Source organism: Artemia sp. Qi Xiang Cuo, chromosome 18 (assembly GCF_049724085.1).
Source record: "Artemia sp. Qi Xiang Cuo chromosome 18, ASM4972408v1, whole genome shotgun sequence".
In the NCBI taxonomy this organism is placed as follows: domain Eukaryota; kingdom Metazoa; phylum Arthropoda; class Branchiopoda; order Anostraca; family Artemiidae; genus Artemia; species Artemia sp. Qi Xiang Cuo.
This window is the reverse complement of record NC_142811.1, coordinates 3191343-3205017: the sequence shown is the minus strand read 5'-3', so window position 1 is coordinate 3205017 and position 13675 is coordinate 3191343. Positions and strand designations below refer to the sequence as shown.

Genomic DNA, 13675 nt, shown 5'->3' with positions numbered 1-13675 from the left:
GTTGTACAGGGTTTCGGTTATACAGGGGTTCACTTACATGGAGGGAATCAGTTGAACGAGGGGGGGGGATTTGCGATGTGGACGAGAGGGGATGATAGTGTACTGTATAATACACAAGTGATGTTTTGGAGCGTATTGTCAATTTAACGAGAAATAACTGAAAAGTGTTTTGAGGGAGATGGGTTGCATGGAGGGTTGAGTTGCATGAGAGTTCAGTTAAAGGGGGGGTACAGTTACACGGAGGTTTAGTTAAATGGGGTTGAGTTGCATGGGAGTTCAGTAGCACGAGGGTTCAGTTGCATAGGGTTCAGTTGTACAGGGTTTTGGTTATACAGGGGTTCACTTACATGGAGGGATTCAGTTGAACGAGGGGGGGTTTTGCGATGTGGAGGAGATGAGATGATAGTGTACTGTATAATACACAAGTGAAGTTTTGGAGCGTATTGTCAATTTAACGAGAAATGACTGAAAAGTATTTTGAGGGAGATGGATTGCATGGAGGGTTGAGTTGCATGAGAGTTCAGTTGAAGGGGGGTACATTTACACGGATGTTTAGTTAAATGGGGTTGACTTGCTTGGGTGTTCAGCAAAACGAGGGGTTCTGTTGCATGGGGGTTCAGTTGTACAGGGATTCGGTTATACCGGGGATCTCTTACCGGGCGCTATTCAGTTGAACTAGGGGGGGGATTTGCGAGTTGGAGGAGATGGGGTGATAGTGTACTGTATAATACACAAGTGAGGTTTTGGAGCGTATTGTCAATTTAACGAGAAATGACTGAAAAGTGTTTTGAGGGAGATGGGTTGCATGGAGGGTTGAGTTGCATGAGAGTTCAGTTAAAGGGGGGTACAGTTACACGGAGGTTTAGTTAAATGGAGTCGAGTTGCATGGGGGTTCAGTAGCACGAGGGTTCAGTTGCATGGGGGGTTCAGAAGCTTGGGATTCAGTTACATGGGGGGGGGGATTGTTACCTGATTCTTTTATTCTAACTTAACTTGTAGGAATAGGACTTCATTCCATTGGCTAAATCAGTTTATTCATCTATAATGGTGAACAAAAAGACTATTAATTCTCCGTATTCTTCTTCTTCTTCTTCTGATCATGCGCCCATGCCTCCCATGCCTCCTTCTCACTCGGGGTCAATCGACGTCTTAATATCCGATAGAAGTTGCATATTCCACTCATTCCCCACACCTTGTAATATCCGTAGGTTTTTTTTGTAGTTGTTTTCATTTTTGCTTTATTTTTCGAGTTGATAGGAATTCTGAAACGGGATGGTCGTTGAAATTTCTTAATGACTAAAGATTTTTTTTGTTTTTTTTTTGTAGCTGTTTTTGTATTTGCTTTATTGTTTGACTTAATAGGAATTCTGAAACAGGATTGTCGTTGAAATTTCTTAATGACTAAAGATTTTGTTTTTCTTCTAAAAGGCTTAATATTCTCAAGGTTTTAGCTTTTGGCGGATAACATTAAACCTAAGGAAATTTATGTATTTGGAATCAGCGTATAAATCCAATCATTTTCATGTATCTATAATTATTAAATTCTGTTTTAAGAGTTATGGTTACTTTAGGACGAGTTGCACTTTACTTTCACCTTGTTTCCCAAAAACTGTTTAAAATTAGGGTTTTTTTTGTAGTTGTTTTCGTTTTTGCTTTATTGTTCGACTTGATAGGAATTCTGAAACAGGATGGTCGTTTAAATTTCTTAATGACTAAAGATTTTTTTTTTATTCTAAAAGGCTTAATATTCTCAAGGTTTTAGCTTTTGACGGATAACATTAAACCTAAGGAAATTTATGTATTTGGAATCAGCGTAAAAAGCCAATCATTTTCATGTATCTATAATTACTAAAATTCTGTTTTTTAGAGTTATGGTTACTTTCGGACGAGTTGCACTTTACTTTCACCTTGTTTCCCAAAAACTGTTTTAAAATTAGGGTTTTTTTTGTAGGTGTTTTCGTTTTTGCTTTATTGTTCGACTTAATAGGAATTCTAAAACAGGATGGTCGTTGAAATTTCTTAATGACTAAAGATTTTGTGTTTCTTCTAAAAGGCTTAATATTTTCAAGGTTTTAGCTTTTGACGGATAACATTAAACCTAAGGAAATTTATGTATTTGGAATCAGTGTATAAAGCCAATCATTTTCATGTATCTATAATTATTAAAATTCTGGTTTAAGAGTTATGGTTACTTTCGGACGAGTTGTACTTTACTTTCACCTTGTTTCCCAAAAACTGTTTAAAATTAGTGTTTTTTTTTGTAGTTGTGTTCGTTTTTGGTTTATTGTTCGACTTGATGGGAATTATGAAACTGGATGGTCGTTGAAATTTCTTAATAACTAAAGATTTTGTTTTTCTTCTAAAAGGCTTAATATTCTCAAGGTTTTAGCTTTTTAAGGATAAAATTAAACCTAATGAAATTTATGTATTTTGAATCAGCGTATAAAGCCAATCATTTTCATGTATCTATAATTACTAAAATTCTGTTTTTTAGAGTTATGGTTACTTTAGGACGAGTTGCACTTTACTTTCACCTTGTTTCCCAAAAACTGTTTAAAATTAGGGTTTTTTTCTTGTAGGTGTTTTCGTTTTTTTGCTTTATTGTTCGACTTGATAGGAACTCTGAAACAGGATGGTCGTTGAAATTTCTTAATGACTAAAGATTTTGTTTTTCTTCTAAAAGGCTTAATATTCTCAAGGTTTTAGCTTTTGACGGATAACATTAAACCTAAGGAAATTTATGTATTTGGCTTTTGACGGATAACATTAAAACTAAGGAAATTTATGTATTTGGAATCAGCGTATAAAGCCAATCATTTTCATGTATCTATAATTACTAAAATTCTGTTTTTTAGAGTTATGGTTACTTTCGGACGAGTTGCACTTTACTTTCACCTTGTTTCCCAAAAACTGTTTAAAATTAGGGTTTTTTTTTTGTAGGTGTTTTCGTTTTTTTGCTTTATTGTTCGACTTGATAGGAACTCTGAAACAGGATGGTCGTTGAAATTTCTTAATTACTAAAGATTTTGTTTTTCTTCTAAAAGGCTTAATATTCTCAAGGTTTTAGCTTTTGACGGATAACATTAAACCTAAGGAAATTTATGTATTTGGAATCAGCGTATAAAGCCAATCATTTTCATGTATCTATAGGTGTTTTCGTTTTTGCTTTATTGTTCGACGTGATAGGAATTCTGAAAGAGGATGGTCGTTGAAATTTCTTACTGACTAAAGATTTTGTTTCTCTTCTAAAAGGCTTAATATTCTTAAGGTTTTACCTTCTGATAGATAACATTAAACCTAAGGAAATTTATGTATTTGAAATCAGCGTATAAAGCCAATCATTTTCATGCACCTATGATTACTAAAATTCTGTTTTTTAGAGTTATGGTTACTTTCGGACCAGTTGCACTTTACTTTCACCTTGTTTCCCAAAAACTGTTTTAAAATTAGGTTTTTTTTTGTAGGTGTTTTCTTTTTTGCTTTATTGTTCGACTTGATAGGAATTCTGAAACAGGATGGTCGTTGAAATTTCTTAATGACTAAAGATTTTGTTTTTCTTCTAAAAGGCTTAATATTCTCAAGGTTTTAGCTTTTGACAGATAACATTAAACCTAAGGAAATTTATGTATTTGGAATCAGCGTATAAAGCCAATCATTTTCATGCATCTATGATTACTAAAATTCTGTTTTTAGAGTTATGGTTACTTTCGGACGAGTTGCACTTTACTTTCACCTTGTTTCCCAAAAACTGTTTAAAATTAGGGTTTTTTTTGTAGGTGTTTTCGTTTTTGCTTTATTGTTCGACTTGATAGGAATTCTGAAACAGGATGGTTGTTGAAATTTCTTAATGACTAAAGATTTTGTTTTTCTTCTAAAATGCTTAATATTCTCAAGGTTTTAGCTTTTGACGGATAACATTAAACCTAAGGAAATTTATGTATTTGGAATCAGCGTATAAAGCCAATCATTTTCATGTATCTATAGGTGTTTTCGTTTTTGCTTTATTGTTCGACTTGATAGGAATTCTGAAACAGGATGGTCGTTGAAATTTCTTAATGACTAAAGATTTTTTTTAACAAGAAATGACTGAAAAGTGTTTTTGGGGGAGATGGGATTGATTGGCAGAAGGATCTATTAGCATAGTTATATTGGAGGCCGAGTTGCTAGCGAAAAACCCGTGTGGATGAGTTGAAATAAAAAATTTTAACAAGAAATGGCTGAAAAGTGTTTTGGGGGAGATGGGTTGATTGGCAGAAGGATGTATTAGCGAAGTTATAGCGGAGGGCAAGTTGCTAGGGAAAAATCTAAGCTAATTGGACTTAAATTATTTCAAGAGATACACGTTAGCACTTTAAAGAGAAATTTGAGTCGCATAAGCTTGGGTCTGATAAGCGCTTGAATCTGATAAGAAGAAGTTTAAATTTCTTTTAATCCCCAAGACGTAGATTCCTCTCCCGTATGATTTTCGTAATAATTATCCATTATCGCATATGCAAATCCTCTTGGTATTATTTGTCTATTATTATCATCTATCTTGCGTGGCTTACAGCTGTTAGAACATTACCAATTCTACTTTAGATACTTTTGGCTATCCTGGAAAGGGGTTAGGTTAGGAAAATGAAACTTTCAGGAATGGGTCTACAGGCTAAACACTTCATGATAAAAAAAAGATAGTTTCATTTTTTAAGGTTAATTTAGCTACTTTTGGCTATCTTGGAAAGGGGTTAGGTTAGGAAAATGAAACTTTCAGGAATGGGGTCTACAGGCTAATCAGTTCATGATAAAAAGGTGACCCCCCGCCCCACCCCCGGGGGCCACGGGGACCCAAAGACTACCACGCGTGGGACCCCCCCCCCACCCCGGGGCCACGGGGACCGAAAGCCTGACACGGGTGGGACCCTCACCACCAAGGTCAGGTTAGGTTAGATTAGGTTAGGTCACCTAACATTTCTAGGCTAACTTACATCAGGTTAAGTGGCGCGCCACTTAACCTGATGTAAGTTAGCCTAAGTAGCTAAATGTAAGTTATCAAAAGTAGCTAAATTAACCTTAAATAATGAAACTATCTTTTTTTTATCATGAAGTGTTTAGGCTGTGAAACAACGTGTACATTTTCATTTTCATGTAAAATGAAAACAACTACAAAAAAAAACCCCTACGGATATTACGAGGTGTGGAGAATGAGTGGAATATGCAACTTCTAACGGATATTAAGACGTCGATTGACCCCGAGTGAGAAGGAGGCATGGGAGGCATGGGCGCATGATCAGAAGAAGAAGAAGAAGAATACGGAGAATTAATAGTCTTTTTGTTCACCATTATAGATGAATAAACTGATTTAGCCAATGGAATGAAGTCTTATTCCTACAAGTTAAGTTAGAATAAAAGAATCAGGTAACAATCCCCCCCCCATGTAACTGAATCCCAAGCGTCTGAACCCCCCATGCAACTGAACCCTCGTGCTACTGAACCCCCAGGCAACTCGACCCCATTTAACTAAACCGCCGTGTAACTGTACCCCCCTTCAACTGAACTCTCATTCACCTCAACCCTCCATGCACTCCATCTCCCTCAATATACTTTTCAGTCATTTCTCGTTAAATTGACAATACGCTCCAAAACATCACTTGTGTATTATACAGTACGCTATCATCCCATCTCCTCCAAATCGCAAATCCCCCCCCCTCATTCAACTGAATCGCTCCATGTAAGTGAATCCCTGTATAACCAAAACTCTGTACAACTGAACCCCATGCAACTGAACCCTCGTGCTACTGAACTCCCATGCAACTCAACCCCATTTAACTAAACCTCCGTGTAACTGTATCCCCCCCCCCTTTAACTGAACTCTCATGCAACTCAACTCTCCATGCAGCCCATCTCCCTCAAAACACTTTTCAGTCATTTCTCGTTAAATTGATAATACGCTCCAAAGCTTCACTTGTGTATTATACAGTACACTATCATCCCATCTCCTCCAAATCGCAAATCCCCCCCCCCCTCGTTCAACTGAATCCCTCCATGTAAGTGAACTCCTGTATAACCGAAACCCTGTACAACTGAACCTCATGCAACTGAACCCTCGTGCTACTGAACTCCCATGCAACTCAACCCCATTTAACTAAACCTCCGTGTAACTGTACCCCCCTTTAACTGAACTCTCATGCAACTCAACTCTCCATGCAACCCATCTCCCTCAAAACACTTTTCAGTCATTACTCGTTAAATTGACAATACGCTCCAAAAAATCACTTGTGTATTATACAGTACACTATCATCCCATCTCCTCCAAATCGAAACTCCCCCCCCTCGTTCAACTGAATCCCTCCATGTAAGTGAACCCCTGTATAACCAAAACCCTGTACAACTGAACCCCATGCAACTGAACCCTCGTGCTACTGAACTCCCATGCAACTCAACCCCATTTAACTAAACCTCCGTGTAACTGTACCCCCCCCCCCTTAACTGAACTCTCATGCAACTCAACCCTCCATGCATCCCATCTCCCTCAAAACACTTTTCAGTCATTTCTCGTTAAATTGACAATACTCTCCAAAACATCACTTGTGTATTATACAGTACATAATTACGGCATCTCCTCCAATTTGCAAATCCCATTACCCCCTTTTTTTGCAAAGGTTAATCAAACACTTCCGATTGCAAAAGCATTAAAAAATTTTCCAATCTCTAATTACCCCTTTTTTGCCACGACATCTCCTCCAATTCGCAAATCCCATTACCCCTATTTTTTGCAAAGGTTAATCAAACATCTCCGATTGTAAAAGCATTAAAAAATTTTCCAATCACTAATTACCCCTTTTTTTGCAAATACTAAACAAAAAAAAAACCTGTCTGTACGTCAGAAAAACTTGTCCTTAATCAACGTCGTAGAAATGTTTACCTATAGGACCGGTATTGCGTAAATCTCTTTGAAAGAGTGTAATGACCTGTAGAATAGGACTACCAGAAAAACCGGAAGGAACATAAAGTAGTAGAAGTATAAGGTAACATACTACTGCTGTGCCCTCCTCAACGCCTCGCTCTTTACGCTAAAGTTTTTATTGTTTAAAAAAAGAGTTGTGAGAAAGTCAAACTTTAGCGTAAAGAGCGAGGCGTTGAGGAGGGCACAGCCCCTTTCATATGCGGAATAATTTCTGTTGGTTTTAAAATTTAATGTCGCTCCTTATTTTCAGTTTAAAAAACTTTTTTTTTATTTAAAGGCTGCGAAAGCGGTGGGTTGGGGGGGCGGCACCCCCCCAACTCTGCCTCCTAATCCCTGTACGTTTTAAGGTTCGACCTTGTAACTCAGCCTCTTTAACTCTTTAGAAAACGTAGTTTTTTTCAAATAATCTTACAATAGGGCACTTTGTATCGAAGTAGTTGTCGTAGAAACTTCGAAAAGGGCTCATTCGATTGAAAATTTGAGTGGCTAGTGCCCTTTTTAATTGTCGAAAGTGATTAGAGGGCAACTAGCCCCCCGCCCCCCCCCCCCCCATCATTCCCCCAACCACATAAAATCAAAATTTTGAGATAACCGTTTTGTTCAGCATAGTTGATTTACAGATAGAAATTATGTTTTTGAGGAGGACACTCCCCCGTCGCCTTCAGGGCAAGGGTTGTAAGTTGCGGCCTCGGGGCATATAAGATTTTTTTAGACGGCGTTGTCGTAGAAATTTTAGAAAAGGCTCATTCTATTGGAAATTCAAAAGGCTAGTGCCCTTTTTAATAGTCAAAAGTAATTGGAGGGCAACTAACCCCCCTCTCACGCCCACATTTTCCCCAAACACATCCAATCAAAATTTTGAGATAGCCATTTTATTCAACGTAGTTTTAGGTTCTGGAAATTAGGTCTTTGAGGATAAAAACCCCCCACAGCCCTCAGCGTAAGGGTTGTAAGTTATGCCCTTGGAGCATATAAGGTTTTTGTAGAAAGCATTGTCGTAGAAACTTCAAAAAGGGCTCATTCTATTGGAAAATGAAATGGCTAGTGCCCTTTTTAATAGTTGAAAGAGATTGGAGGGCAACTAAAACACCTTCCACGTCCACCATCTCCCCAAACAGATCCAATCAAAATTTTGAGATAGCCATTTTGTTCCACGTAGTTTAAAGTTCTGGAAATTATACCTTTGAGCAGGACACTCTCGCAGAGTCTTCAGGGCAAGGGTTACAAGTTATGCCCTGGGGGCATATAAAGTTTTTATTGAAACCTTTGCCTTCGAAAAAGGAAGTAGAAAAAGGAAGTAGAAACTTTGTCGTAGAAAAATGGCTCATTCAATTGGAAATTCAAAGGGCTAGTGCCCTTTTTATATTCAAAAGTGATTTCAGGGCAACTATCACTCCTCTCATGCCCGGCTTTTCCCCAAACACATCCAAACAAAATTTTTAGATAGCCATTTTATTCAACGGAGTTGAAAGTTTCGGAAATTAGGTCTTTAAGGATGACAACCCCTCCCCCAACAGCCCTCAGGGCAAGGGTTATAAGTTTTGCCCTGGGGGAATACAAGGTTTTTATTCAAATCTTTGTCGTAGAAACTTGAAAAAGGGCTCTTTCAATTGGAAATTCAAAGGGCTAGTGCCCTGTTTAATAGTCGATAACGATTTGAGGGCAACTAACCCTCCTCTCAAGCCCACCTTTTCCCCGAACACATCCAATCAAAAGTTTTAGATAGCCATTTTATTCAACGTAGTTGGAAGTTTTGGAAATCAGGTCTTTAAGGATGACAACCCCTCCCCTTCACAGACCTCAGGGCAGAGGTTATAAGTTATGCCCTGGGGGCTTATAAAGTTTTATTGAAAGGGTTGTCGTAGAAACTTCAAAAGGGCTCATTCAATTGGAAATTAAAAGGGCTAGTACCTTTTTTAATAACGTAAAGTGATTGGATAGCGACTAACGCCCCTCTCATGCCCACCATTTTCCCAAACACATCCCATCAAAATTTTGAGATATCCATTTTGTTCAACGTAGTTGAAAGTTCTGTAAATTAGGTCTTTTAGGATGATAACCCCCTCAGAGCCCTCAGTGCAAGGGTTGTAAGTTATGCCCTGGGTACATATAAGGTTTATATAGAAAGTTGTTGTAGAAATTTCAAAAACGGTTCATTTGATTGGAAATTGAAATTGCCCTTTTTCATAGGCAGCGCAATCGCGGTTCCTAAGTAAAGAACGATGTTGGCACAAATTTTTATCAAAGAAAAGTGATTGAAGGCTAACTAACCACCCTCTCACGCCCACCTTTTCTCCAAACACGTCCAATCACAATTGGTGGATAGCCATTTTTTCAACGTAGTTAAAAGTCTTAGAAATTGGGTCTTTTAGGATGATAACCCCAGAGCCCTCGGGACAAGGGTTGTAAGTTATGCCCTTGGGGCATATAAGGTTTTTTATATATAGTGATGTTGTAGAAACTTCAAAAAGTGCCCGTTCAATTGGAAATTAGATGGGCTTGTGCCCCTTTTAATAGTAGAAAGTGATTAGAGGATAACTAACACCCCTCTCACACCCACCATTTCCCCAAAAACATCCAATAACAATTTTGAGATAGCCATTTTGTTCGACGTAGTTAAAAACTCTGGCAATTATGTTTTTGAGGATGAAACTCTCCCACAGCCCTCAGGGCAAGGGTTGAAAGCTAGGTCCTGGGTGCATATAAGGTTTTTTTTTATAGAAAGCGTCGTAGAAAACTTCGAAAGGAATCGTTCGATAGGAAAATGAAACGTATATTTTTAGAACGTAAAAAAAGTAAAGAACGATGTGGGCACAATTTATTATTATCATTTTTATTTTCGTGGTCTTAGACCAGGGCACTTCGTATCAAAAGAGTTGTCGTAGAAACTTCGAAAAGGGCTCATTCGATTGAAAATTTGAGTGGCTAGTGCCCTTTTTAATAGTCGAAAGTGATTGGAGGGCAACTAGCCCCCCCACGCCTGTCATTCCCCTAAAAACATCCAATCAAAATTTTAAGATAGCCATTTTGTTCAGCAAACAAATAGAAATTATGTTTTTGAGGAGGATACTCCCCCACAGCCCTCAGAGCAAGGGTTGTAAGTTATGCCCTGGGAGCCTATAAGGTTTTTATAGAAGGCGTGGTAGTAGAAAGTTTAAAAAAGGCTCATTCGATCGAAAATTCAAAGGGCTAGTGCCGTTTTTAATAGTCGAAAGTTATTGGAGGGCAAATAACCCCCCTCTCACGCCCAGCTTTTCCCAAAACACATCCAATCACAATTAGTAGATAGCCATTTGTTCAACGTAGTTAAAAGTCTCAGAAATTAGGTCTTTGAGGATGATAACCTCAGAGCCCTCGGGGCAAGGGTTGTAAGTTATGCCCTAGGGGCATATAAGGTTTTTATAGAAAGCATAGTCGTAGAAACTTCAAAAAGGGCTCATTCGATTGGAAATTGAAATGACTAGCGCCCGGTTTAATAGTCGAAAGTGATTGGAAGGCAACAAACACTCCTTCCACGTCCACCATTATCCCAAACATATCCAATAAAAAAATTTAGATAGCCATTTTGTTTCACGCAGTTTAAAGTTCTGGAAGTAATACCATTGAGTAGGACACTCTCCCTACAGTCTTCAGGGCATGGGTTAAACGTTATGCCCTGGGGGTATATAAGGTTTTTATTGAAATCTTTGTCGTAGAAACTTGAAAAAGGGCTCATTCGATTGGAAAGTCCAAGAGCTAGTGCCCTTTTTAGTATTCAAAAGTGATTTGAGGGCAACTAACCCCCCTCTGACGCCCACCTTTTCTCCAAGCATATCCAATTAAAATTTTTAGATAGTCATTTTATTCAAACTAATTGAAAGTTTTGGAAATTTGGTCCTTAAGGATGACAACCCCTCCCCCCACAACCGTCAGGGTTAAGGCTTTAAGTTATGCCCTGGGGGTATACAAGGTGTTTATTGAAAGCGTTGTCGTAGAAACTTAAAAAAGGCTCATTAAATTGGAAATTGAAAGGGCTAGTGCCTTTTTTAATAGTTGAAAGTGATTGGAGAGAGACTAAGACCTCTCTCACATCCACCATTTTCCCAAACACATCCAATCAAAATTTTGAGATATCCATATTGTTCAACGTAGTTGAAAGTTCTGGAAATTAGGTGTTTTATAATGAATATTGTTGGTCTTTTAGAATATATAGAAAGCTTTTTTGCCTTTTAGGATACATAGAAAGTTGTTTGAAATTGGAAATTGAAATTGTTCTTTTTAATAGTCAAAAGTGAGTGGAGAGTAATTAACCCCCCTCTCAAGCCCATCATTTCCCTAAGAACATTCAATCAATGTTTATAGATAGCTATGTTGTTCAACGTAGGTTAAAGTTCTGGAAATTCTGTATTTGAGGATGACAAATCACCCAGAGCCCCAAGGCAAACGTTGTAAGTTATGCCCTGGGGGCATATAAGGTTTTTATAAATAAAAATTTCGTAAAAACTTCAAAAGGGACTTGGTCAATTGATTCATTATGCTCAGCTTTTGAGGTTTTAGGGAAGGGAAAAATGAACGTCTTGCTGGGCCCTTAATCTAATGGTGCTTTGAGGTCCCTTTTCCTAGGTGCAGGACCTATGACAGAAAATTTGGTACGCATCTGCTATAAAGGGCCAAAATTGGGACCACTTCTTTTCAGTTGGATTCCCCAACTTCTTAGTTACCTTACTTGAAGAAAACCTTTATTTTAATTTGAGCGAAATATTCAGCGGTGAAATGCTTTTTAAATACTTTACACATTTCTGAAGAAAAAAAAGTTCATTTAAAAACTACAAGTAGGGCCCTCAGGCTTGGACGCCCCCAGGCCACATCCTATTGTGGCCTACGTGGCATATTGCCCTTAGGCAGGGTATTAATATCAGTTTGAAAAAAAAATAAATAACGCAGTTTAATTTATCACGCCTAACTTTTACTTTATTTTGATTATGTTTTTTTAGATCCTGAAAAACAGAAAATAGTCTGCCAGTGTCACAATATTGGTTACAGACCTGAATACTTCAGCAAAGAGCAAAAACAATGCAGCTGTTACCAACACGGAAATCCAGTACAAGTTCAGCCTGTGACCACCGATGGCATATATTCATCCAAACAAGTTCACTATTATGACAGAAAAGCCCAAGAAAATAATCGAAAGCCAGAAAAAACAAATCCTCAACAGCTACAGGAATTTTACAATGAGCTCAAGAATAATATCCTGTCAGATAATTAAAACATAGATTAATAAAGTCTTATAAAATTAACATTTTTTCCAAAGACCTAATCAGATATTCATCCTATGGAAAGATGCTTAAATTTCAGGGAAGACGGCTCAAATTTGTAAAATCACATAAAAACACGAAAATTATACAAAAGAATAGGTTTAACAATAAAAATAAGAACATTGTGAGGAAGAAAAAAATCTGGAGAACCCCCTTCCCCCCTTAATATATGCTTATTTTCTTTGATAGCAGATATTCGGTAATTTATCCCCAATTACCATGGCGTAACCTGCGGTGAAAGGTTCAACCATAGATGCGCTGCAATTTCAAAGTCTTATTTAGTGGCAACTGTGTTTTCAGGCGCATCAAGATAAAAAAAAAATGCAGGAAGGAGGGGGAGAAATCTTTTTTTCAATTTTTTGAAATGAAGATACAAAAAAATATATAATCTTCAAAATCTGAAGGGAGGCAGCTTCGTTTTTTTTCAACGGAAATAATGAAAAAGATATTTTTCAAAATATGATGGGAAGGGGGCAATCGCTCCTCCCCTTTTGCCCCCGATTTGCACCCCTTTGCATATCAAACATAGTTCTGAATTACGGGGACAGACTGTGGGCAGCAACATTTCCCTCAGGCGGCTTGGCGTTGCTTCAAGTTATGAGTAATAAAAGCAGCAGTATATTAAATGAACGAATAATAACAAATTAAACGAAAGAAATGAATGAATTGAGCACCATATATTGAATTTTTCTATTGAATCGTCAATTTTTCTATTGAATTTTTTTATTGAATCGTCAGCAATTGAGCACCATATATTGAATGAATTTTTTGGTCGGACATCGAAAGAACTGATTACGCTTAAATTACAAGTTTTAGTTTGAATGAGATAATTCTTAATAAAGAGAGAAAAAACCTGAACACATTTTTTTATAAAGCTCATTTATTGCGTCTCAGCCAAAAAGGGATTGATGATTTTAAATAAGGATATCTGTGGGTACTAGGAATATCGGTAGGGATTACTTTATAGAAACCACCTACCAGTTATTGTGTCTGCACTAAAAAGGAATTAGTGAACTCGAAAAGGGGTATCTGCACAGTGTCTCATAGACACCATCTAGGAGTGAATTTGTCTAAGCTCAAAAAGAATTGGTTGCTTCAAATAAGGGTGTCTGCAGAGGGCCTCACATGCGCAACCTAGGAGTTATTGCGTCTATGCTAAAATGTTTGCGTCAATTTATTTACAAATCCATGCCCTTATTCAAAGGTATCAAAGAGGGTTTCATTTCCTTTATCACTGAATGTATCAACAACAAAACTGTCTTTGCCTATCCATCCAAATACATTTTGGAAAGAGGAATTATTTCCTTTGCCCATCCTTCACCTTCAGATGTGGGCAAAACTGGCAAAGAGAACTATAGAACTTGTTAGAACGAAGAGAATATATCGCGTAGACACGTGCCTGTGCGTACTGTAACGTCACATAATAGAAAAATCAAAA

The 13675-nt window shown here is 37.6% G+C and overlaps 1 protein-coding gene across 1 annotated transcript in view; it reads left to right on the top strand.

Annotated features, from left to right (window-relative positions):
• The window catches only part of LOC148941123 (uncharacterized), a 31042-nt gene extending 18823 nt beyond the window's left edge, over positions 1–12219 (top strand). The window contains exon 2 of the mRNA XM_089104046.1: positions 11917–12219. Within this exon, the coding sequence (XP_088960172.1) occupies positions 11917–12188 (272 nt within the window). The 3' untranslated portion in view covers positions 12189–12219. The remainder of the gene's footprint in view (positions 1–11916) is intronic.
• The last annotated feature ends 1456 nt before the right edge of the window (positions 12220–13675 follow it).